The sequence below is a fragment of the Lepisosteus oculatus genome, chromosome 20, assembly GCF_040954835.1.
Source record: "Lepisosteus oculatus isolate fLepOcu1 chromosome 20, fLepOcu1.hap2, whole genome shotgun sequence".
In the NCBI taxonomy this organism is placed as follows: Eukaryota; Metazoa; Chordata; class Actinopteri; order Semionotiformes; family Lepisosteidae; genus Lepisosteus; species Lepisosteus oculatus.
In genome coordinates, this window is record NC_090715.1 from 4,986,250 (window position 1) to 5,013,450 (window position 27,201).

General features: G+C 42.2%; 1 protein-coding gene across 1 annotated transcript in view; it reads left to right on the forward strand.

The window, feature by feature from the left end:
- The window catches only part of dok4 (docking protein 4), a 48,187-nt gene that overhangs the window by 14,976 nt on the left and 6,010 nt on the right, over nucleotides 1-27,201 (forward strand). Inside the window, exons 3-9 of the mRNA XM_069181369.1 lie at nucleotides 9,339-9,551; nucleotides 23,208-23,315; nucleotides 23,998-24,112; nucleotides 24,842-24,961; nucleotides 25,174-25,363; nucleotides 26,148-26,286; nucleotides 27,015-27,132. Of these exons, the coding sequence (XP_069037470.1) occupies nucleotides 9,486-9,551; nucleotides 23,208-23,315; nucleotides 23,998-24,112; nucleotides 24,842-24,961; nucleotides 25,174-25,363; nucleotides 26,148-26,286; nucleotides 27,015-27,132 (856 nt within the window). The 5' untranslated portion in view covers nucleotides 9,339-9,485. The remainder of the gene's footprint in view (nucleotides 1-9,338; nucleotides 9,552-23,207; nucleotides 23,316-23,997; nucleotides 24,113-24,841; nucleotides 24,962-25,173; nucleotides 25,364-26,147; nucleotides 26,287-27,014; nucleotides 27,133-27,201) is intronic.

A 27,201-nucleotide genomic window follows, 5' to 3' on the forward strand; every position in this document is an offset into this window, starting at 1 on the left:
GGATTCTTACAGCAGGATCTGTAGGCATTTATTTTCCTTCCAGTCTGAAGTAGGTTTCACCTCAGTACTTAAGGGCATCCTGCTGCACCTACAGAACATCAGAAGAACATGCATGGTTGTTTGTACAACTCAGTTATTGAAAGGCATGTCTTTGACTTATGAGTATAAGCTATGTATAAGCTTAAATTATATAAGTCATGCATGTGTTTTATTCTGTAGTATAAGTATCTTCATATTTATTGTAGACACCATTGCCTAATAAAGTGCAAAAGCTTTGAAAATCAGACTGCTTGTCCTGGATCATTGATTACCAATAGACACTTCTCTGCAAATGGAAGGCTTAAATGTTCTTTTCAAAAACATGTTTTTTTTCACTCTCTTTATCCTGCTGTAGAATGAGAACTAGCTCAGGCATTTGTAGGGTATTTTCATTTCATTGAGAAATCTTTAAAGACAGCCTGTCTGTTGGGAAAATGTTTCTTATCTATTTGTCGTTCTTACTAGACTTGCTTCAAGTGTTTAAATTAAAGAAGAACATTGTTAACATGCGGCTATAATCCATTTTGTGCACTGCAAGTTCATGTTGATGCTAATTAAATATTCCTACAAATAGATGTGCTTGTATAAAAGCTGCTAAAAGTAAATATAAAACCTAAGTGGGTTGCAAATGCAAAAGCCACCCATTCTATATTAAAAATGTTTTGCATTTTGTTTTATGTTGTAATGAAAGTGAGCAGTGGAAAATATTTTTAACTGTTTTAGCTGATTCCCTCTGATAAAACGCACACTTGCACATCTGTTATTCCTGGTGAGACTCCCATCCTTTGTGTGTGCTTGTGGATTGACAGTAATGACCCGTCTGTTTGTTTTGATAACTGGAACAGGGTCATAGATTATTTTGCTGTGCGTGCCCCTGCAGTTGCTAAACAGGATTCCTTCCCCTTTTACAAGAGATAAAGACCTCCAGTTCTTGCATTATTTGCATGGGGTGGGAGAGGCTTGTAGTCAATGTTGACTTTAAGCAGTCTGTCATGGTGTTGGGACTGTACGCGTGTCAGGATACACGCTGAAGACAGCACCTCTGACTGCTACCATTTCAAATACCGCCCTACCAGAAAATCGGTGAATACCCCTAACAGTGGATCACTTCACACACAGAGGTGATTATGTTGCAAAGCTTGCATGTTCATAAATGACTGTGGAGACACTCCATCACTCAGCCTACTCAACAGTTGATTCAGCTCTGCATTTGATGTGGGGATTAGTTCTGTAGCTGAGGGTGGCCTGAATTTTGCTTCCTTATTTGCTTTGCTTTCTTATTAGTTTTTCTTACTGCTTGCAAACCCTTGAGGCTGGTTGAACTGATGCATTAGCCAGGTCTGCCTTTGCCCTCATTGAGGTACCAGAAGCATGTGTACCAACAGTAGTGCCTCTAAGTCGTGTGGCTTGGATACAGGCTTTCTAGTGCTCCAGTCTCACAGCTCATAGATCACTGGTTCACTTTCAGCCAGGGTGCCTTCTGTGTGGCATGTTTTTACTTCGGTTGTTGTCTCTGAGTATGTGTGCTCTGTGAGGGATTGGCATCCTGTCCAATTTGCTGTCCTATTTTGTGCTCTGAGTTTCTGTTAGAACTGTTGTCTATACTGTTTGTTAGATCTGTGACCCTTTAGAAGAGGTTAATTTGAAAAATGTAATGCATTAGAGTTGGAAGTTACTTGTGTGGTTTTTAAATGTACAGCAAGTTATTTTTTAAAGCAATCAATTGCAGCGATCTGTGCAGTTACCAAAGTAATACTACTGTAAAAACTGAAGTAATAGGTCATATCTAAAAGTATTTTCCCCTGCTTCTTATCAATTTAATAAAAACAAATCCCTTACATGTAACTTGTAACGATAATGCATTAATTTTCAAAATAAACTTTCAACTGCACTGTGAAATTCATTCTGGTCCCTGTGAAGTTCAGTGTGTGTTTCGACAGTGTTCTTTCACATATAGTTTATGATACAATATGTAGCTATTAAGTTCATCACTGACTCTCGCACCAATAGTAATTTCCTTTTTTAAAAAAACCTTTTGGGAGAAGCGAAGTTTCAGGTGAACCGGGGTGAAATGATCATGCATGTGGGAGCTGTTTCACAGTCTACATGCTGTACCCCTCAGAACGCCCGATCGCATTCTGAATGCCTGTCCTTGGGAAGATGCTGTGCCTCTGAATAGCTGTGAAATCAGTTAATCTGTAGCTCAGTTGTTAAGCGTTCTGTTAGGGTTTGCTTAAACTGGAAAAGCCAAGGCGCTCTGTTAATTAAAGAACAAATCTTTTGTTTAAACAATTAATACTTAATGCAAACCCTGCAGATTGATTCGATGTGGGTCTATAGGGAATAAATGCCAATTAAACACTATAGTACCGTGCTAACTGGATGGGGAGGCGGGTGGAGGGGGGTGTTGCGAGCTTTTGTCCTTTCCTGTCCTGTGCTTATTTTTTTGGAGGACAAGCAATTATATCTGGTGAATATACCAGCCTCAGTGGCCAGATGTGCAGCATAATGAAGACTGAAACATGGATTATGTGCAGGATTTCATCTAATCAGCTTGGCCAAAGATACAGTTGGAGAGTGGCAGAACAAGGATGGGTGTTACGGATATGCTGGAGAGTGCGTTTGGCACTCATGATTGCAGAGGGTGGCATAATAAGACCCTTTCTGGTGCTCCTTCAGCAACAAAAGAGCTTAATTCGGTGTAAAATTGGGTTTGACAATAGGAAACTGAAGCTTTAATGTTCTCTACTCCAGCTCTCCTTCACTTGCTGAGTGTGGGAGATGTTTGGCATCCATACACCCACAAAAACATGCCCACGCTTGCTCAGGGGGTTTGATCTGCTGGTGGTAATGGCAGAGTTGCAGGATGCCAGCTGAACCTCGATAGAAGCAGTGAAGCAGCCTTTCTCTAGATCTGTCTCTCTCTCTTCCCTCTCGCTCTCTCTCCCTCTCAGAAGGCTTGTAAAGTCGAGGCTGCTCCCGGAGTCACTCAAGGCCAACGCAACTGACAGGTTTATCAGGGTCAGAAGAAAGCACCAGGTGATTCCCTTGTACATTCGCTTTCAGACGAACATGGATATCCTTAACCGAATGCGTGAGCAAATCTGCTAATGACAGAAATCGGTCATTTCTAGCTTTCAGATGCATTGACAACATAAAGTGTATTCTTCCTCTGCTGTGTACCCTGTGTTTTGGAGAGCCTTCCAAAGACCTCTGCTTTGGGTTTCACTATGGAAACAAAAAGGAAGGACATGTCATTCAACAAAAGAGACAAATTTGCTTATTTTTGTTGTTTATGTAAACCTTTTCAAGAAGCGTTTATCTGCTGCTGCTCATCTTACCATCCCACTTTGAAAACGTACCGTATAGCATCAGATATCCATGCAAATGGTGCAGAGATCTTTCATTCTTACTAAATCTAAGATTTGGTTTCTGGTGGGGGACAAAAATATGGACATTTTTTTTTTCAATGGATGTGTGCCTTGAGAATACTCTTGTGCTGAAAGGCGCTACGTACAAACAGAAATTGATTGAAATTGGAAAAAAACAGTATATAGTCTCCAGTATATACTAACAGTAAGAAAGGACATAATACAATTGCTGCAAATATTGTTTTAAAATGTATTCAACATTTGAAGATAATGGACAGTTGTTTTTTATGTTTACGTAATGGGGTGTTATTATTTTGCTATATTTCCTACATTTTTACCTAAAAAATAAGTGCACTTATTTTTCTCCTCAGTTTTGCTGCGCTCAAGTAGGAGACGAGGATATTCATCAATAAATATCCTTCAACATCCCAATATATCTCCTTACATATCTCCTAAGAGCCCAGAAGATGTTGCAATATTTAAACACAGCTTTATCCTTAGTACTGTAGCTCTGCCTCAAACTATCAGCCTGGTTGATTTCACACACCGACTGGTTCTCACTGGGTGAGAGAACTGCTCTGTGAGCCTTATTTCACTGGAGCGTTGGTTTGGCATCAGCGCTGCCCCTCCTATTCACCTCCCTGGTGGGTTATTAGTCAAGTCTGAGTATTAATTGGGTGAGAGGATTTGTTTTTGTGCACAAATTGAGGGTGGGGGAGAGGGAAGGGGAGGGGGGGTCTTTTGGGATTTCAGGCTGACGCAGACGCTGGTTGTTAATCTGTCTCCATTAATTGCATCAAGATGAAAAACTAGAAGTCTGCTAAATCCAGCAGTTTATTACAGCCTGCCTATAATGCATAATTAACCTTCAGAGTTCAAAAATCTTAATTTACCTCTCTCTTTTCAAGGGCATCTATACAAATAGTTCACTTCATTTGATCTTTGTTCCATTAACACCTTGTAGGCCTTTAGCTTAGGAACCTGTAGAGAGCAACACCTTTCCCTGACAAGTTGATATTGTGTGGCTGAACTTGCAGCTATAAGTACATTTCTGTCAGGTGCATGCAATGATAAAGGAGTTACAACCACACAGATGTAACACACTCTTCACAAGGAAGTGATAAAATAACCAGCCCTCCACATGTAGGTTTAGTGGAAAAGCTTGCATTGCGGAAATAGGCAGCAGTAGGACTAAAACTTGAACTTGCTACTGATTGGGTATTGCAAGATCAACATATTAATGTGACCCAAACACATTTCCTAGTTTGATGGAAACAAAGCCAAACCCATTCAGAATGGTTAATCCCCAGTCCTGTTTTTCAGAAGTCGAGGCTGTTCGACATTTCTTTCCCCCTGAACTCATCAAGCTGAAATGACTACCTTCTCTAGCGTCATTTTCAATGCATCGTTTTGTTTCATCAATGCGCAGAGTTTTGTTTTGGCACACAGTAACTACTCTTTGGGAATTAGAGTGAAGTGGTTCATGAAATTGACCTGAAACTGACAATCAGTCTCTTGTTTCCCTTTCACACAGAAAATAAATGTCTGTCCTTTCTCCCAGATTAATGTACCATAAGATTATTTGATTCCATTGTCTCGGCTTCACCTGCCCTCAGCAGGCTATGTTACCTTCTGAGAGCACCTAGCTGTCATGTCTGGTCAGCACAGGGCTCTTGTACCCAGTCTTTAACGTTACTCTACATGGAGTTTAGCTTATAAGGCAATAGGCTGGTTCATAAAAGATCCCCATGCACCTGACCTCTGAGTGGGTGTGGGTGAGATAATAGTTATCTAGGCGGCACTTGTCTCTCATCAATCTCAGGACTACAGCACAGAGAAAAACATGCAATAGTGGTTTTCAATGCTGCATTTCTGAGTGCATACTTTCTGTTGCCTTCCAGTCTGATTCTCTTGATTTATCTTGTGTGTCTTGTGTCTCCTTGATGAAAATCTTTATATGGATGTTGTTTACTAGAAATTCTAGACCAAACCTTTGAGGAAATTTGCACGGAAATGAATTACCGGTGTTTTAGTTACCAAAGCAGCTGGGCCAAAATCTTGCAGTGGAATACAAACTAAGATACTTGTTGACTCTCTCCCTTACCTTTCAGTATGGTCGTAATGGACTGGTTGGCTGTGTTTCTGCTGTGGCCTTTTGTAAACAGAGTGTGGAAAAAAAAACCTCATGAGTAGGAAGAAGAAATTCCTCTGTTTAATGGTATAGAGAGGACGATTTATTTCTAAATAAGGCAAATGTAGCTCTTTTAGCTCGCCGAGCTGAATCATTACCCAGTGAAAACCCTGTTTGTTAAAGCCCTTCAGGTGTGTGCACCTCATCTAAATAGAGCAGCGAAAAGCTGGCCATCTTTCCTTCTGAAGGCGTGAAAATCAAATCTCTGCTGCTGTTTTTCAGGTATGAGAATGTTGTAGTGATTAATGCTTTCTCCCACTCCTGTAGCAGCACCAGTGTTCTCACCTCTGTCATGCAAGGCTGGGAGTTCAAACTCTGCTGTGGGGAGTCTCATTACATAATCCATCTCCTCCTAACAAGACTCACAGTCTGTGAGCACCCTAGATTGCTGCTCTAGCTCCTGGACTGCACTGGATTTCATACATTTCCAATGTGGGTAACAAGTAGAATAGGAAAAATGAGAGGCAAGGGAGGTTGATTATGACATGATTTTGTGAGGCCATGTGCTGCTGCACTATTTCACAGTCTTTTTAGTGCCCAGCAGTTCCATTTCATTTTTTTTCCCCCATGAAATGCAGCAGACCACTGCTTGATTTGAATTTAAGCACTCTTGATCTGAAGAAATGAGTTTGGAAATCACGCGTGTGTAGGCTGCTTCTGTAAACAGCTTGAGATCAATCAAATTGCACTTTCCCTAGATAAGCTCCCAAGCTGGGTATTGATGGTTATTGAACAGGAGATGGTCAATCACTACATCACCATAATCTTCAGAGGCATCCGGCCATATAATTATGTGGGAGGCACAGCAAAATCAATTTGGGTTTGTTCATACCTTTATTTTAGAGTTTTAGAGTTCAGCTAGATCGATTTGCATAATTCAGAAGCTTCTGATTTTTTAACTTTTTTTGTATGCTGCCTCCATTTACATATCTTAAAGCCTTTCAAGAGGTAAGGTCTCTTCACCCATGATCTAAGTCATAATCATATTGTGATCCCAATATGTGGCATGATATAAGTAATTAAGAAGATGTTTCCAGTCCTGTGTATGCCAAGAACAGCAGCAGCATGTGTTTAAAAAAGTGGAAGCAGGAAAATCACTCTCAGCATCTCTCATCTCTTGATGCTGGTGTGTGTTGTTTTGTAGTGAAAACAATTATGGGAAAATCACCTTATGTGGGGCCTTAATTTTTTTTATATTTTCAGCTGTCGTGAAACATGCTTATAAGTCTGAAAACCCTGTATTTCCTCCTTTAACGCAAATGGCCCTATGTTAGATTTACTTTTATCATACAATTGCAGGTAAAACGATCTACCCCAAAATGCACCTTGGTCTTTATTTAGAGAGGTATGGCTATCACTGTAAAAAAGCATCAGGCTGTTCCAGTGCCTTTGCTTAAGTAACCTTGTATTAGTCCATCAGTTGAAGACTGCTTACGTTTTGGAACAATTCTAGCCCTCCTTGTCAAAGTTTCTCAAATGGACCACTTAAAGTAATTATAGCTCTTTAGAGTTTATTTAGTTTAATTGAAAAACATCAGTTTACATTAGTGAGTTTCTCCCAGTTTGGAAATGCAATAGAATTTGTCATTGTCTGACTTCATTTTCTTCCAATTAGCATCATGACTGGAACACAGCGCTCTAACATATCTGTACAGAAAACTAAGGACCAGGTGCCAATAGGTTTTCAAACTTGTTTAGAGTCAGCAATTGGAGTTCAGGCTGTTATTGCAGGCATTATGAGCCTGTTTGAGGACTACAGACACAGGTAAATGCTAACCACTTCCTATCTGATAGCCCAGGTATAGAAATTCTCAAAGAGTCAATATAGCAGAGTGTGCAAATATTAATTTAGAGAAGAATAAGCAGTCTCACACCATCAATTGAAGAAAACGGCTATTGATCTGTATCGATTTTTAAACGGTCAGTTGGTAGAATCTTAAACTTTATTAAAAGAGCCCAGGCATTTAGCTGAGAGCAAGGTATTGGAAGAGAAAATTCGAATAAATGTTTTTTTAAGGTTTTGTTTTACATTTTTCTCTGTGTGTTCCACCTTTCCGTATTGAACGTTTTTTTTTTCCTTTTGAAGCCCAAAGCAGTGGACAGTGTGAGCCCTGACACTTGATTAAATCATTTTACCACAGGGCTTGTTTCCACCACTAAGTTGGTGATATAATCCCTTGACAACAAACCAAGAATTCTAATGTGGTCATATTTGGGCGGTGTAGCTCAGAAGGCAGGCAGCTCTTTTGATCGATTACTTCTTAATGTGTTTTTAGTTATCCAGGGTACAGTAAAGGGCCTGTAAACTCCCACTATATAGCTTTTTCTGAGCATTTCTTTCCATGCAAATGCTCTAATGGAGTTTACAATGAATGTTTTGGGGGTGGATGACAGCAGCCAGGTTCCATTTGCCTCTGCTGTTGTAAATCGTAATGCTTCTTGATGTCATTTTCTCACTTAAAAAAAAAACAATAAATCCCACTGATGAGACTTTTCTCCTTTGCATGTGACTTTTGCATCCCCCCTCCACGCCCATTCCCACCCGTGCAGCTCCCCTCCGGCCCCTCCTTACTCTGAAGGGGGGTCCCATCTCCTTGTCCTGTGGCCAAGGTGCTCATACTCAGCCAAGCCGATTAAGCCAAATTTGCTATGAATGAAGGCTCAGTAAACATTTTCAATACTTTTAACTCTTGGGAGTTGTTATTTCTTGTTAATTATTACTTAGGCGACCCTGTACCCGGTGTGCGGTTTGGTTTACAAAGCTAAATTATTTGGGATTAACTTTCTGGTGCTGAAAAACTGTGTGTGCATGATCTAAATAGTAGTGCAGATGTGTTGATGCTTTGATTTACATGCTGTTGATAGTTCAGACGTTAGAAGGGATTGAGTAAGCAGACTGTTTTGCTCTGAGAGGTTCTGCTCATTTTTAATTTTCAGTTTTGTTAAATGTCGGGTCACGTCTTTTGTTTAAATGTTTAATTTTAATTGTTGTTTTTTTGAGTTTGTGAGTCTTTAAGTTAGATGTGCCGTTGTTCGGTACAGCCTTCATATTTGGGGGTTCAAAATGTAGTAAGAAAAAGCATTTTACCTTGAGTGAGGCCCTGCTCTACATTTCCTCCTCTGATCTCTTTAGATGTGGGAATTCGAGGTTGAGCTCAGACAGTATCGTCATTTCTTATCTGTAGAGTGAGACGGATCAGAATGTGTTTTATTGTGTATCGTCTTCACTTCACAGCCTGCCACCTTTTTAGAGCGTTCATTCACAAGAAACTACTGTTTCATGTGTGTGGGTTAGTTCTAATTTCACATAAAATGAGCGTTGGCAGAGGCATTTAGTCTCATTATTTTGTCTGGTAAATGAAGTCCCTATGAAAATTTAATTCTCTCCTCTTTTCTCCCAAAAGGAAGATTTACAATGCTGTATTCTGAGAATATACTAAGCGCCTGTAGGAAGACATTATCACATCTAGCTCTTTAAAGAAAGCCAATGTCTGCTAGCAGTATGCTTGAAGATAAAATTGCACATTGTAACTGCTTGAAGTATGATTAGGATTTGATCTTGTTCAAATCTTGTAGCCCAGTTTTGTTAGCTCCAACACTTTTTCCTTTTCTTCAAGGGGTTTGTTCTCTTGCTGTAAAAAAGATAACTGTCCTTTGTGAAATGTGTTTGGGGGGGGTCCATCCTTGCCTCCTACAGTCTTCTTGTTTTGAAGCAGAGTTGCGTATTTTTCTTTCAGAAAGGAAGGAAGGACGGCGGTGATGGAGAGGGAGTGAGAGGAGGTCGTGTTCGGGGAAGACGGAGGGAGGAGACGGGAGAAGGGAGGACAGGAGGAGAATCGCTCCAGACAGGAGGACTGGATGATAAAAACCCAAGGCCTACAGACATGGCTTCAAACTTCAACGATATTGTCAAGCAGGGCTACGTTCGGATGAGAAGCAGAAAATTAGGGGTAAGTCAAGTGCGACTGCATTTCAGGCTTGCCTGGGTCTGGGATTTTGGCTGCTCTCCCACTGCTTCACAGTTGCTATTTTCCAGTTATCTGAAATTCCACGTGTGTCTCTCTCCATGACCTTTGATAACGCAGCTGCGACAGGACTCAATTGGGTAGCTGCGCAAGGCCTAGTTGATTTCAGTGTGACACAGTGAGAAGCAGAAGCTGTTTCATGAAACTTCTGATGTGTGTGGGTTACACCACAGTGCCTTCCAGGGCAGTGAAGGTGGCTGTAAAGGACTTGAAGAGTCGGAGGCAGTGGTGGGTGGCATGATATTGCACAGAGCACGTAGACTTATATTTAAACTGCTGCATTAATATTCCATCAATTATAGATTTGAGTAGTTCAGTTTTCAAGATGTACTGAAGTGGGAGGATGCTGTGCATTTGAGCTGAGTCCCCTTAGGACTGATGTTACACTTCGTTTTACCAGGCATATATACTGACTGATTGATACATCAGTTTTCCACCTTGTTTCGGCTTGTTGTAGACCCTCCCAGAATTTCTATCATTTCTGTTTTCTGTTTCAGTGCCTATCTGTTGGTTCTGCCTGTTTACTTGTTAGTAACAGAGCTCTGGGACTGAGCCTTCACCCAGTGAGGTTGTTGCTGAGTTCTGTGTTAGTCTCCAGCATGGAATTTTCTGCCCGTCACTGTGCACAGGATCATAAATCCTGACAGATTAATCTCGACAACATGAGACTGTTTCATTGTCAGTTTTATTCTGCAGGCGGTCACTGCACTCAGCATCAGGTGCAAGGTTATTTGTATTGGGGCTTCAGAATACCCTAATGCAATTGTTTTTCAGTCTGCCTGGACATTTAGGCCCTAATTATCAGGATTTGGGGACACAGATTGCTCCATAGCTCCTGGGCTACAGATTATCGCGCCTAAAGTGGGTTTCTTTTCAGCCTCTCGATTTTTTCAGAAGACATGATTGCAAATGTGCTGTCAGTAGGTCTGTTTTTTTCTGTTCCAAGTAGCGTGTGATGCTCCTTTTAGAATTGGAACAAACTGGGCTTGTTTCTTGTTTGATTTTTTTAGCTGATACTATGTAGCAGACCTCTGTTTGCTTATCTACAGTAGATTTAAAAAAGTTGACAACTGACTGTCACATTTAATGTGAAAGAAATACAATTCTAATCATGGAAACAAAACATGATAATGTTCCTTATTATACAATATAGCAACCTCAAACTATAAAATGCAGCATGTACTGTATTCCTACTCCTGAAGTTTCTTTTATGCTATTGCTTTGACTTGCCCTAATACAATGTAAATGCAGCTAATCCTATGATCTCATTGAAAAATCTATATTGTTGAAGAGCACAACAGCAAAACATTAATCTCTTAATTAAAACCCAGAGAAGCCTCAGCCTTTTCATGGAAACTACTGTTTTGTTGTTATCTGTGCTGGGACACACAGGCTTGAGATCATCTGAGTCGGGACACGTGAGGGCTTCAGGGACAGAGCGTCCACAGTGCAGAGCATCTGGCCTGACAGAGCAGGTTTAATTGAGCCTCAGGCTGTGCTAAAGTGAGGAGGGATTACCTGTTAAACCTGCCTTGTTCTTTGGCAGTGACGAGAAACAAGAGGATAAGCAGCAAAAGACATCTGAAGCTCACTTAAGGACCCTTTTTGTCCCTCTATTCGCAATAAGTGGTTATTTTCACATTTAAAGAATTTCAGAGAATTTCTCATGAAACTTTATTTCAGATTGATTTATGGGGGTATTTTAGAAGCTCTCTCTCCTTAATCATGCAAACAACAAAAACCTTGTCACTCTGACGTCCTCCTCAGTTGACATACAGAAACATTTTAATTTTAATCAAGGGCGAAAGCTCCTTGTAATAATAATAATTCTTTCCACTTATATCGTGTTTTTCTGGACACTCCACTCAAAGTGCTTCACAGTTAAGGGGGACTCCCCTCCACCACCACCAGTGGATGATGTGACGGCAGCCATAGTGGGCCAGTACTCTCACCACACACCATCTATCAGTGGGGAGGAGAACAGAGTGATGAAGCCAATTCAGAGATGGGGATTGTAAGGAGGCCATGAGTGGTAAAGGCCAATGGGACATTTGGCCAGGACACCGGGTGTAACACCACTACACTTTGAGTAACACCCTGGGATTTTTAATGACCACTGAGAGACAGGACCTTGGATGGTGCCTTTTTTTCAGTATAGTGTCCCCGTCACTATACTGGGGTATTAGGACCCACACAGACCGCAGGGTGTGCACCCCCTTCTGGCCCCACTGACACCTCTTCAGCTCCTTGATTAAAGCTTCTTCCTATCCTGTTGTCTTGAGCGCATTTCTATTCAAGTGTGGTGTGTTTGTCAGCTTCAACTCCTTATTCCTGTTTCTGTAGAGCACTCAGGTCTATTGATTAATGACAGCAGATCTGTATAGGGCAGGCTTTCTGCTGGACAGGTCAGTCGCCTGCTTGAGGTTTGTTACATGATGGGTCTTTGACATACGCCCCTTTGGTCCTGCAGGGACTGTCCACACTCTGAAGGGACAGCATGTGGTGCATGCAGCTCCATCCCTCAGCCCATCTGAGCCCCTGCCAATTACTGGTGGTTTTCAGCTGTGACACTGCAAGGCTCCACCTGCTAGTCTCCCATGGGCCTTCAGTGCAGCTCCTAGACCTGGGGCTAATAACATCATACATGCCCGTTTTCTTCAGGTTCAATTAAGACAAAGAATTCCTTTGAGTAATAGTGTTGTGATATTAGAATTCACGCTTGCATTTCATTGTTGCCTTGCTCAGTAGGACAGTATTTGTAGCTTGTCTAAAATGTTTATTTTACTTTGTGTGCTTCCTGCTTTGTTTTGATTGTATTGAGGCTCTGAGACTAGCAATCGGGATAAATGAACCCTCCTTTTTGTTTCCAGCTGCAACACGCCGACTTACTCTGCTGCTCAGGTTTATTACACTGCTGTGTACGATTAGAGTTTTCTCGCGCTTCAGAACAACGGCGATTATCTGTATTTATTCCGTGCGACTTCCCAGAATGCTTGTAGTGACCGTGGAAAAAGATCAGCTACCAGGGGACCTTCATGGTACAATCTCGCATTAATTGCAACCGAGGCTGTAACGAGCAATGCTTTATGCGCTCACAAGCATCAGGCTATGCCACTGGCCTTCTTCTTTTGTGCGGCTTATAACACTGTTGCAGCACTTCTGTTATTAAATTATCCTCTGATAACAAACCCCAGGCAAACTGTTACGGTACTAATAATGCCTGATGGCAGGCCGCTTATTAGGTTCCAGCAAGAGCTGCTGCTGTTACTGTATGTCTGTCCATCTGTCTGGCTGCACACAGAGCCGTTGGCAAGTGCAGGGCTGGATTTCGGTGTTCGTAGGCCCCAGGCACTTTCACTCCGAAATGTGCAAAAAGAGGGGTCAACGCCAATTGAATGACGTCGATTGACATGATGCACTTTAAACTATTTTAACGCTAAACCATGTGATTGATGGAGCGAGTCAAACGGCCATCACTTTGATACTTCTAGTTTCTAGAAGTATTGATTTGGAGCACCGGGAGTCGATCGCAAGCATGTTCTTTCAGTTCGTTTTTCGTTAGTCACTAGTGTTTCCCTCCTTCGTAGGCCCTAGGTGCTGTGCCCTACCATGCCTAATGGGAAATCCAGCACTGGGCAAGCGGAGCCCTCATATTTGCTAACTGAGCCTGTCCTCTGAGCTCCAGGTCTCTAATTTAGAAGCGTGGAAGCCGAAATTTGAAAGTGCTACTCGCCGCAGTCGTCCTGCACTGCACTCTCAGCTTCCCCGCGCTGTTGGTGAGCGGTCCCAGTGAGATGTCGTTGCAGTTTCGGGATCGTACCATCATACCCCTCCCTCATTCCCCTTTAGTATTCGTTTTGTGGTCCCGTGAAAAAAGAGGAGAAGAAAAAAGAGGGGGACGGGCTGGAGGAACAAATCAAAGGCCCCCATTTCGACATCGAACAGGCTTCCCCTTTCAGCTACTTTGCTTTTCAAAATCTATGAAAAGCACTTCTGTTGCTTCTCCGGGATTTGATCACTGTCATTTGGCTTTCTTTCTACTCCCTGTCCCTCATGTGAAGATCTGCCATGCGCAGGGCAGGCCCGGCGAGGGAAGATCGGGGGCTTTGATTGTTTCTGATGGCTTGCTGCTTTCATAAAGTCATTTGCCGTTTGGAGCAAAACATTATAGCTCTTAGTGCGGCTGTCTCCCGGCAAACTCTGAGTTTGATTCTAATGCCAATGAATTAAACCCGATTTTCTTAAATATTCTGCTTCTAAAGTGTTTTGGGTGTCAGTTTCTCCAGTAGGGTGTAATGAGATATTAAAGCAAGGATGTGACAGCCATCACAGAGAACCGCTCTTTCCTAGTGGGCTGTGCTGTGTGATCTGTAACAAGATGAAACGTTTGTTAATTAAGTTAGTATTTTGCCAGAGCTTAAACATGGTTTTTAGTACGTTTTTTTTTTCCCCACCAAGCGCTTAATCTGCAATTCAGCGAACCTTTGTTCCACAGCAAACAGCTCTGCGTTTCTGTAGTTGAGCATATCCCGTGAGAAAAATGTAACTCTATGGAAATAATTATTTTTCTGTTGCTCTACATCGCCCCACCTCCCAGAGATTAGTGACTGCCTGTTGTTTCCTTTGATGTGGGAAATCTTCATTGAAAACGTCCATAAGCTTCAAGCTACAGCTAGGTTTTAATATGTTTTTTTGGGGGGGTGGGAGTTTTTTCTCCATTAACAGTCAAACACAAAGCAGAGGACACAAGTAGAAACTACATGGAACGATAAGGTCATTAAGTGACCTTGACTCTGGACTGAACTCCTGACTGACTTATTATTGATAATGGTCAGCAAATGAGAACAGGGACATTTCTTTATCCAAAGGTTTGAGAGGACAGGTCAAGCTGTCCATCCATGTTGTTGAAGCTGGGTGAGATCCTAGGATCAGTTACCTACTGCCGAATGGGCTTCTCAGTTTTCTCCTCACTGCCCTCTGGTAAGCATTATAGGAGCATAAAGGCACAAACGTCCAGATTCAGAGGCAGATTCTTCCCACAAGCTGTCAGATTACTGAACTCTACCCTTACCACCGGCTCACACTGATGTTTTTTTTTTCTCACCCTGCTTGTGTTTTGTAATTGCACTTGTGCATATTACAAATGAACTGGGTGGGCCAAATAGCCTCCTTTTGTTTGTAACCTTTATTATGTTATGTTATATGTAGTAGATATCTCAGCCTGTCCTGATAAACAAGGATAGGTGTTCCTGTAGTTTAGCTGTTTGTGTATTGGTTGCCTTACTATGTTATTATAATGCTATGTTATTTCATGTATATATACAGTATGTCAAAATATAGTACCGCTGGCACAGCCAGAAGACTTCCAGACATATTGAGACTCCTCCATTCACAGAGCTATTCAAAACACACTGTGTTACAGATCCAGCATTTTCTGGGCAGCCAGGATCCTCATTACATGCAAGCATATTGTTAAAAACAGGGACTTCTCCAGATCCTTGCTGAGGCCGACAGGTTGTGCAGACTTAATTGAGCAGTGCCAGTGGCTGCTTTGCTTTGACTCATTCGCCTCACCATGGGAAAGCAGGAGAGGGGAATTAAAACACCTCCCTCCATTCCCTTCCAATAGCCTCTCTGCCCCACTGAAAGAAAATTAAACATCTGTTTCACAAAAGAGTCTCTCTCTCTCCTTCTGATAGCGACTTGGGTCTCTTCCAGTGAGCTGCTACATGCATGTTTGTAATATGAATGTGACGATGGACAGCAATATCCTGCACGCCTCCCCCATCCTGATCCAAAGCCAAAGTCTCTTTCCTGACCTTGACTCTGGACTGAGCTAACCAGGAAAGATGCATAGTGGGCTCCCCTCACTTCACTTCACTTATTATTGATAATGGTCAGCAAATTGCCTCTGTAACTACAGATCAGCAAAAAAAAAACTTTGAAATGTAGCTTCTGAAGATATTGAAATTAGGGAGCACAGAAAAGAATATGCAATACTTAAAACCAAATAATTTGCTATATGCATGCTATAGTGGATGCTTTCTGGAAAAGGTCGCTATTAATCTGGGTACTGTCAGGGTTGTATAATATGAACATTTTATATATATGTCGTTTTCTAGAGTTAAAATAAAAATAATACCTTAAAATAATAAGCAGTGGGTCAGCTGTGATCCACTGTGCTCATGGTTTAATGGAAAACCTCCTCAGTGATCAACATTCTTGCATTGCTCTGCTTGGAGAAACTGCTGCACTCTGGTGTTTGTGGTACATAGGATGCAAATTAATTGTGACATAATTATCAGCACTTGTAAGTCAGCCAGCTTGCAGTATACGGTATGCTGCCTGTTATTTGAATTTGATCTGTTTAATGTTATTTACCGTTATAATGCTGTAACCAGGGCTGTGGGAACTGACTAAATCCTGCTGTTGTGACAAACAAACTCTAGGAAAAAAAGGATTAATGTAAATATTTAAGCAATGGCATGTCTTCTAGCCGTGGCTGTGAGCCTAACCCCAGTCTCCGAAATCACCTCGGAGAGAGCTGGGACTTCAGTCTGCTGCTTGGTGGCTTCAGCAAGGACCCCATCGATATGGGGGTGAAGACCTGGAAGTCAGCAGCCTGTCCCGTCTCTGCTGGGGTATGTTTATGGAGCAAATAAGCAGAGGAGACCTAAAAAAAAAGCTCCCCTTTGCTCTGTGCTGGCTTATGACTGCTGGCTGCCCCCCCCTCACTCCCCCAGCTTCAGCTGAATGAATATGCTCATCAGCCAGGCAATTTCTGCTTCATTCTTTTGTTGACAATGCTCCCAAGGGGGTGTTCAGTTGTCTGGAAGAAGAGGCCGCGTGCTGACAGGATCGTTCTGACTCTCTAAGCCACCATCTGAACAGCACTCCTGGACAGCAGCAGTTCCCAGCAGTCCCCTGACTCTGCTGGAGCTCATTCCAGCTCAGCTCCACACCTCCGGCGCTCACTGATGACTCAACTGATCTGCTCGATCCTTCCCCTTTGTGCGCCATGCACTGAAGGGGTTTCTTAGTTCGGCATCTGAAACCGAATCTGCTCCTGAGCGCTGTCCTGAGCTGTAAGACAAGTCTGAGAGAGCTGGCTTCTGGATCCTGCATCCTTGCGAAAATCCAGAATCTATTCTCATCCTCCTTAGTTGCCTGTCAATTAGTGCTGATTCACTTTTAGGTGAGCAGCTTCTTATGCTTTGTCTACTAAATGCCTGTCAGTGATGAGCATTACATTTTGTACCTTGCTGTGGGGATTGCAGTGTACTCAGTATACAGTCTGTACGTGTGTGGACATATACTGTAATTAAATTGTTGATATCTAACAACTGAAAAGAGAATACCAATGGGTTTGGTAACTATACAGTAATATTTCATTATGCTTCATATAGGATCAATAAAAATATCTCTAGTGACTGATGGAACTGCAATATTGTAGTGTGTAATTATTGGAGATCCATAAAACACGTGTTTTCGTCCAAAGCAGATCTTCTCTGTTTCTCAAACATATAGACTACACACCATTGTTTTAAATATAGAAACATAACCAGCAATAAATATGTGGCTAAACCTCTTTCTAAGGGTAGTACTAAAGAAATCCTCCCTTTTGCTCTGAATACACATTAGCAGGGCTATGCTAAACAAAGAAACCCAAAATGTTCGTGTTAAAAGATTACAGATGGAGAGATCAATGTAAGAGACAATTACAAACACAAACTTTCCAGTCAGTTGTTTATAAAAGGAACGGTTAATGGTTTTATATACTCCCTGTGGCTGGTAATTGAAATCACATGTGTGTGTATTTGCATAGGGAGGTCTATGAGGCAATTATACAGCCCAGAGACAATCTTTCGGGAGAACAGTGTCTGGACTGAGACTTCATGACACAAACTGGCACAAGCACATAAGCTACAGAAATATGTTGTCAATCTTATTATGAAACATACCTCCTAACTGTAGTCATTGGTTTAAACTTATTTTTTTATAGTTCATGGATTGAATTGGTCCTCCTGGGATGAGTAATGATGAATTGACTCCCAATTCCATAGCTACAAGAGCATTTAGAAAAAGGGGAAAAAAATGTGGTGCGGCAAAAATGTGGTGAAATTAAATTAAATACTTGATTTTGCAAACCTCATTTAAATTAAACTGAATTTAATATGTTAAAAGGGGAGAATTTACTTCAGGTAAGTACAAAAGATCAAATGTTCTTTGTAACAGCAACTAAGGACTAAATAGGCACAATAGTTATACCTCAGTATATAATCATGGGCCTGATGGTCCATTTCAGGAGATTCTCAGTATCCTGCAGCATTTCAACCTATCAGCTGACTTAATAGATCTACATATACAAGTGAGATTTGATTGGAGGCATTCTAACACTTTGCAATAGACCTGGAAAGTTTTTCTTGGATTTTTGTCTTCATGCCGGTGATTATTTTGGTCATTATCTTAAAAAGAGCATTTACTGATCAAAGTATTTAAAGGCCTACTTGAGCCCATTAACAGACTGAAGTGAACACCCCAGTGATCCTCTGGGATGAGATTCTTGAGAATGCCAGCAGTATTGTTCAGGTGTGGCTAGGATATCTACAGGTTTTGCCCAGGGAACAGTAATGAGAATGAATCAGAAGCAGGCATCTCGTCGTATACTTGGCTTTGAAATGAAGTCTCAATGCTTGGGTTATGTTTTAGGAAGAATGGTCATTTGGGATGAAACACTTCCATACAGAAATCGGCTGGTGATGTTTTTTTTTAAAGAGAAAACCACAGGGATAGGAGTGGAGAGCGTTTGAGAGGGCGCAAGACTTTCCATGAGCTGAATGCAGGATATTTCCACATCAAGAAGGCTTAAGCCTTCTCTAGAGCGTGGCTGCCCCAAAGCAGGCCTCCGAGTGATAGCATGTCCAGCGGTGGCTCAAGAGAGGCATGTATCGGCACCGGAGGCTGAGAGAGAGGCTGTCGGTTGCAGCACACTCAGTTTACTTTGGCTCCAAGCTGAAGGTCCCTGTTCAGATCCAGCAGTTCCACAACAAGACTTTATTAATTCCTAACATGGATCATGGCTTTGTAAGATGTGCTGCATCGGTTCCGGCTGCCACATTGATCTTCTTTCCTCCTCTTTTTGTATCATTTTTTGTTCATGGCTGCTTCTTAGCATGCAAGGTGTCAGTGCTGGAGAGCTGACAGCAGTGTTTTAGCGATTATTATGGAAAGTGGAGGTGACAGGGTGCTGAGAATTGAGCGTTCTAGTGCTTGTTGATGAAAGGGGCTTGATATTACTGGAGGGGTGCTGAAGTCGATAATTGTTGTATACACGTAAGAAAGAAAACAATCAGAGTGGTTTTGCCAGTGCAGCAAATGTGATGTGATTTGTGCTTGTGTTGCGATTACAGAAGCTCCGCACCACCTGTTTGACAAAAATGGTAGGATTGATAAATGTTTCCCAGGGACTGAGAAATCCAGTTCTCTCTGCTCTAATTGTCTTCAAAGAGTCCTGTAAAGCAGACTGTGGGAGAGATAAAGTGCACATTAACAGGCCTTGTCTCCTGTAAGGTATGCAGAAGATCTGTGTGGTTTATGGTGCAGGCATATTTGGCACAAATTTATTTTTGTTGCCAGATCCCTTCTGCTCTCCTCCAGACCCTTAGATAAATGTGCACGACCACAGCCACCACTGGAGAGGAGCCGGAGCCTGCAGGTTTTTATCTTATTCATGTGGATCAATGGCAGCCCTATGGCTGGAGAGCGGGACATAATTACCTCTTTCACAAAATCAATGCAGCCCCCTGTCCATGGGCAAGGAGAGAACACTCAATTAGGTGATGGCGGGAGGCATTGTTCGACAAAAAAACCCCAACTCTCCGCAGAGAAAAACAGAGCAGCACGCTCGTGCGCTGTAGCCTGTCCTTTCAGAGCACAAGAATGGTATTCCTGAGCCGAGGTTACAGTACGTCTAATTGAAGCTTAAGCGCACTTGCTTCTCGGGGACGTAGTGCATCTTCTTTCAGAGAACACAAAGCCCCTTTTAATTGACATTCATCGAGGCTCAATTCACTCTGCCCCTCCTGTGTCCTTGGTCTGATGGAGTACAGGGCTGAGAAAGCTTTCCTGCTTGTGAAAGTGAACTGAATATCCCAGCAACATGTGACTCTGGCAAGCAGTGTGGATTGGAGAGCTATTTTTAAGGGGTTCTGGAGTGCTCTGCCTACAGAGAGAAAAACAGCTGATTTTTTTTTCACACAGCAGTGTATTGGGTATGTCAGTATTTTTATGCAGGTATTCATTTTTACTGTTGCTTATTAATTATTTATATTGCATACATATGGTATTAATTATATAATGGTAGATGTATGTACATATATATATATACACCCGAAGAAGGCTCCACAGCCAAAACATTGTGTTTTCTTTTTTCTCTTTTCAGCATGGAATAAACCTATTACTTGTTCCTATGTATGCATATATGCAAGTATAGATAAAAGATGTCATGCGTGCCCTTTTAAGTTGGAATTTGTATACTAATGTTAAGACCCAGGTAGAAAAAAGGTAAAAAAGAAGCGATTAATGGCGAGATATACATAAGACACACCAGTATTTATGTGGAAAAATCACATCTAGACACTCATCTAAGGGTGAAAAAAGATGGCTGGCACATTGAGGGTTTACATTGAAATGTGCTTCCTTTGTTTCCTGTGAGGCAGGGCATCAGATGGCCTTTGACTGATAGGGCTAGATACTTACATACCTTCAGGATCTGAAATCTACGTGCAAACATGGATGAAAACCAGAAGCTGGTGTACAGGGAGAATGTGCCGCAGGAGGGTGGAATTGTACAACAGACATAACCTCAGCTCTGCTGAAGTGTTGTTTCCACAGTGCTGTGCCCTTGTTATTCATTAAAGCAGTTCACTGGAAGAGCCCCAGTGGGGCACCCGCAGAGCAGAGATCAACATTAAAGTCACGCTAAATCTGCTCCTTGATTATTTTGGTGATATACAATACTGCTCATCTGGCACCCCATGATTCTCCTACAAAGGATCACACGTTGAGGATTCATTTTCAAAATGAGCTGTTAGCTGCGGTCGGTTAATATTTTTAAACAATCCCCAGAGACCGTCAGATCGCAACTTAAAGTACCGTGCTGCTGCGCAACATTTCAGTGTTTGCTTTTCTGCAAATGCTTAGGACCAGGAGACTACATATTGCCTTGCAGTTACCAGAGATCTTGATTCTTAAGGGGGAGAATGCAGAAAAGCTGGCTATAGTGCCAATCTGAAAAGGCCAGAAAGTGTATATTTTAGGTCATCCTCACACAGAGTGACATTTAAAAAAATACATTTTATCCTGCTGAATTGCTCTCGGCAATGAAGATGAACAATTTGAAGGAATCAATTTGTATAATTTTATTCTGGGCACATGAAGCACCCCCTAGCATGCGTAGATGACTATGTGAGTCAATAGCTCCTGATTAAATTGTAAAGGCCCCACAAAGAATGGATGGGGCTGTGAGATTGGTTTCGGGCCAATATAGGTACAATGCCTTGCAGCGAGTTACAATGGGAAAGTGTTGTACTGTGATAAGCCTACTGAGACTACATCTCATTAACTATTCCAATATGAGACAAAAAATATATATATATAAATAACACTTTTGTCTTATGAAAAAGAATTGCCTTACAGCTGGGGAAAAGGAAAAAAAAGTGCTAATAAAAAAGGAAAAAAGGAATCAATGCATTAAGTTTCAGGAGCAGATGGTCCTTAACTTCAGTGTTATCATGGAATGTGTGCTATTCTCCCAGATTGCCCTGTTGAGAATAAAGCTGGGGTACTCTCAATGCAATACTGATTTTTTATTCAGATAGGTAAACTGATTTAATCTCACTTTCCCTTACCACTAAAACAGCATATCTGTTTTTATTTCGTTTTGGAGGTAGCTACTTAGTGGTGTTTTTGTTTTTCTTGTTTGGCCTGGGCAAACAGATTTGACTCCAGTGGCTCAAGGTGAAAGGTTAATGGTATTATTAGAAGCTTCTGTTGGAAAGATATTTAGATGAGGCAATGATCAGCTTCATCTAGGAGCAAAGCCCAGCAAGCATAGACCTGTCTTCTACAGCTGTAATTAACTGCCTTCAAAGTGAGTTTGTCTTTCAGGGCAGGATTGTTCGGAGGGCTGTGCAGAGGCAGGCAAGTAGGGAGAGATGGTCAGCATGCTAATAAAAACACAAGGCAGATGAAAAACCGAGGCAATTGATTTTGAATTGCATTGTTCAGTAGCGTGCTCGACAGAAACGACCGAGGAATAAATCTGCGTTACCTGTACAACACTGAATCCCATACAATTAGTCGTGATGAAGCGTGATGCATAAATACATTTGAAGTTACAGGAAAGGTAAAATGTAATCAAACAGAATCTCCTTTTGCAGGATCAGGACTGCAGCAGATTTAAAAACACCAGCTTAAAATTGTGCTGTCTTTTAAGACTAGCTTCTATGTCGGTTTGGAGACGGTTTATAATTGCCAAGCAAAGTAATATTCCAGCAGCAACTGCTTTACATTTTTCTGCTTGTCTTTTTATTCCATGCACAAAGTTTGTTTTTCTTTTTCTTGTATTTTTGCAAGTTGTTTCTCTGTTCTATAAAAGAAGGAAAAAGCCAGAAATTATATGCTCTATTGACACTGTTCTTTTATTTGTTATTGGGCAGAGGAATCAAATCCCTGAAGTTTTCTGCCTGCAGTCATGCTGCACTGCTGTATTTTATAATAGCCAGTAAACAAATAAAAAAAAGCCAGGTATAAAGTTACATCATTCTGTTTTGACAAAAACAGTTTACATGTTATTGAGGTTATGACACGTTATCACATGGTTATCATATGTTTTTTTTAGTTTTTAAAGTTAAATTGTACAATAATAAAATTGTTGAGACCGATAGTATTTTGTCTGATTGTGGAGTCTTCTCATGAATTTCCCAGCATTCATATGTTTAGCCTGTGTACGTATAATTTTTTTTTGAAAAAAGATGGAAAACCAAGGGCAAAGTTATGAATGGATAATAAGAAATGTATTCCTACTTGAGTTATGAAGACTAAGAGGCGTCAGTAGGGGGCAGCAGAGCGCTCGGCACACTGGGGAGTGTTTGCACAGTAGTGTGTGTGTGGCAGGGCTGCACAGTTTTAGCAGGTGCAGTTACAGGTGCAGGTTTCCCTGGAAACGAGAGGTCTGGTTCTGAACTTCAACGTAAATAAATAAAAGGATGGGTCTTTTTATCTTACAGGAGCGGAAAACAAATGGATTGATGTGATTAAAGCAGTGGCAGAAAGAATTCATAGCAATCTTTTTTGTGTCCATTCTATTTGGGACCGAATATTTCATACTTCATATTTAATTTTTAGACAAACTGGTGGTTCTGTTGGGCTTTGCATTACTGTGTGGGGGTAAGGCAAGGCAAGCTGAGAACTCGGTGTCCGTGATACTGGAACCTAGTGTTTGATCAGGAAAGGTAGGGAAGGTTGGTCAGACCTTTGCCACAGAGGCAGATCAGTTATATTGATCCCTTTTCCTTTCAGATCTATCGCCGCTGCTGGCTAGTGTTCAAGAAATCTTCCAGTAAAGGCCCTAGGAGGTTGGAGAAATATCCAGATGAGAAGTCGGCCTATATCCGAGCCTGTCCAAAGGTATTGTTTTCATTTAGAATTGTCTCTGAGTGATTAGGGACTGGTTTTCGGCACACCCAGCACTCTGCTCTGGGTATTATTGACTAGGAATGTTTTTTTTCTTTAAATAATTCTATTTCAAAGAGAACCACACATTGTTTAGTTTTGTGTGATCTTTTCTAACTGAGCTGAGCGGGAGCCAGCAGTGGCTGACCAAGGCCGTCATGGAGGAGAAGAACCAGTGCAGGTCCTTCAGCAAGAAAAAAGGAGACCAGCCCACTGGACAGCAGAGACACTACAATAGTTCAGTAATACCAGTAGCCAGTTAATGTTTGGGCAACAATTCTGTATCATTGAATGCAAAACTGCTTCATCAGAAGGCAGAAGTGACGTGTGAAAGGCTGTCAGACTGTCAGCATAGTCAGCTGGAGTTGGATCCAGCGGTCTGAAATCTAATTTATACTTCCTGAGCAGGAAGCTCCTCTGCCGCACAGAAAGGGCCAACTCTCGAAGGAGCACATCTGAAAAAAAAAGCTGGATCTGTCTGTAAAATCCTCAATCAGAACTACCTTTAAAAAAAGGAAAATCTTAATAAAGTCAGCTTCTTGTTGTCTTGGATACCAGAAGGTTTGACATGACAAAGGTTGCCTCCCGATTCCCAAGTCCCCAGAGTTCACCGCTTGGTCCATTTTTTAAATCCCAGGTGACGGAGATCAGTAACGTGAAGAACGTGACCAGGCTTCCTCGGGACACCAAAAGGCAGGCGGTAGCCATCGTCTTCACCGACGACACCTCGCGGACATTCACCTGCGAGTCAGGTCAGTCCTGACCCTGGTCACCCCGCGCCCAACCGGGGTCTCTGCTGTCTCCAGGAGACTTCTGGTCTCGCCACATTCCACTCTGCATGTTTGTGTCAGCCACTCTCCTTGGCCTCAGCGTGGAGCAGTGGACAGGGCTCTGGGCTCCTACCTGGAAGGTTGTGGGTTCAAATCCCAATTAGGTCATTGCTGTTGCCAGCTGAATATGTCAGTTATAGTCGCCCAAGTCAGATTCTCACACTGTTAGGCAAATGGACGTTAGTTCAAGGAAGGGATTTAGGGGAAGAACTCTATGTAATATGCATTTTAAAATCAGTTAAAAAAAGAATGGATGAGTCATTACTCCTACAGTGGAATAATGACTGTATAGTGGAACTGTATGTATTATCCCCTGAATCATATCTCACATGGTCCCAGAGCTTAAAGACTTGTTCTAATAGACCAGCTTGGCTATAGGTTGTTCAAGCACAGTCAGCAAGCAGGGCTGTCTGCAGTGTGGAGTATCAGGAAGAGGTGTGAGTGGCATTGTCAGAAGTCAAGACCATGCTAGACCATGTGCTAAAATCTGTAGACCCCCACATCCGCTGTAGTTCCATTTTTAAAAAACCTCTCTGCAAATCGAAGCCCATAGTCAGTCAGCAAGTAAGCGCTTCTCTTTAGAAGAGCGCAGCCCCTTGGCCGACAGCATCTTTCCAGACACTGACCTGCTCTGCCTGCGTTCCCTGCCAGAGCTGGAAGCGGAGGAGTGGTATAAGATTCTGTCCATCGAGTGCCTGGGGGCCCGACTGAATGACATCAGTCTCGGGGAGCCTGATCTGTTGGCGGCGGGGGTGCAGTGCGAGCACACAGGTAAGGAACATGCACAGGTGCCCCTCCAGGGCATTCGCTGTTGTGTACCCATGGGGTAAGAGCGACAAGCTAATTGAATAACATGGGAATGAGATGGGAAATGCTTGAGCAAGTAAAACACAGACTCTGTCCCCCTTTTCTCTGCATGGCTGTTCTGAATTACTTGGCTCCTGACTGGCGCCCCCCTCCCCCCCGTTTCCTCTCCTTGGCAGAGCGCTTCAACGTCTTCCTGCTCCCCTGTCCCAACCTCGACATCTACGGAGAGTGCATGATGCAGATCACCCACGAGAACATCTACCTCTGGGACATCCACAACCCCCGCACCAAGCTGGTCACCTGGCCCCTCTGCTCCCTGCGCCGCTACGGGAGGGACGCCACCCGGTTCACCTTCGAGGCGGGGAGGTAAGAGCCGGGCAGGGGAACACAGACAGGTCAGCCTGCCCCACTTTCCCTAATGCGGTGTTCAAATAGGCATTGATGTCGTAGAGGTAAGACAGTGTGCAGGTCTCCCTTCCTGCAACTCAGAAGAACATGTGCCACTCTGTCAATGCTAATTCATAAAGCAGTTGAACATATGGAAGAAGTATAAATCACTTTGTCTATGTGGTTTATTCTCTTAACCAAAATCAGGCTCTTCCTGTTGTAACTGATTTTGTTTTTTGAAAATATTAAACAAAATGTATTTTTAGGCACTAGTTTAAAGAGGGCTTTTTCTGCAAGACAGAGCTGCGCTGCAAGAATTATTCCTTTGCAAAGATTTCCACCTGGTGGCAGTGAAGAGGCAGTGCAACCATTAGTTCACTGGACAGTGCTGGACAGTGCATTGTAACTGTGCTAGCTTGCACAGATCGAGGTCTTCAGCTGTGCTTCACGATTAATTGGCATTAACTCATTTCTGTTATCATTTGACCAAACTGTCTTTGATTGCACTGTTTTTTTAAAAAAGAAATTACTCTTACTGTCTGTGAAAAGAAGTGATCAGTGCGTTAAACGAAGTGGTACACCTAAGCTAAGAGAACACACATTTGCAATCAGAAGATTCTGAAAGCTAAATTAAAGAAGACTGCTTTGATGTGTCCTACAACATGTAAAGCACAGAAATTCTCTACAACAGCTGTTCATATAATGTCTGAGTAAGGGACAGTTCCCCTGTCGGTCTGACAGACTGTGCCCCTGTCTGTTACAGGATGTGTGACAGTGGTGAGGGACTCTACACCTTCCAAACGCGTGAAGGAGAGCAGATCTACCAGCGTGTGCACTCTGCCACACTGGCCATCGCTGAGCAGCACAAGAGGGTCCTTCTGGAGATGGAGAAGAGCAGCAGGGTCAGTCAGAGTGGCTTCTTACAGGCTAAGCATAGATAGATACTTTATTGATCCCCTGAGGGAAATTGCAGGCATGATATCAGACGGCTTCCAATACATGCTGATAGGATTTAAAGTGAAAAAAAGGGAAATGGAACCATTCTGTCTGTGCAATCTTTATCAGATAGTTTAGAAAACTCTCACGGAGGCAAAAAATAAAACCTAATGAATGTCCCAGTGGGCAGACATGTTTGTTTCTCGCTAAACTGACTTTATTTTTCAGGCATTCAGGCTCATATGGCTCTCACCCCAGAAATTCCCTTCCTTCACCGTCTAGTCATTCAGTGCAGTTGAGCCAAAACTTCAATTAAAATGTGGATTTGTTTCCTTATATGTACTTTCATAAAATAAACACAGGTATATATGTATTTGCTATAGCTGATAGTTAATACTGATGCTATTAATATATATTTTTTAATATGTAATGTCTTTTGACCCTGAACATGCTCCGTTTGAGCCTTCAGCTATTGTTTAAAAATATGCACTAAAATTCAAGAAAAATGGGACATCACTAGAGGGCAATACTTTGGAAGAGACAATGTGCTTATGCATATATACAGTCAGTCATGGAGAGATGTCACCTGGTAAGCAACTAAATGAATGTATTCATAACCTGGCAAACCCGTGGCCAACATGAAGAATGCACTTTCCTTCCAGCTAAAAAGCTGTTTCTCTTTTTCCGGTGTTAGGTGCTGTCGAAAGGCTCAGAGCCAGGGTCCTACCCATGCACGCCAACAGCCATCCTGCCACGCAGTGCCTTTTGGCACCACATCACTGGCACGCAGGGTGGCGTAGACACTGGCAATGGTAAGGCCGATGGCCCGTGTGAACTGTGTGTGTGAATACAGCCGTCCCGTTGAGTAGCTGGTTTTCCTT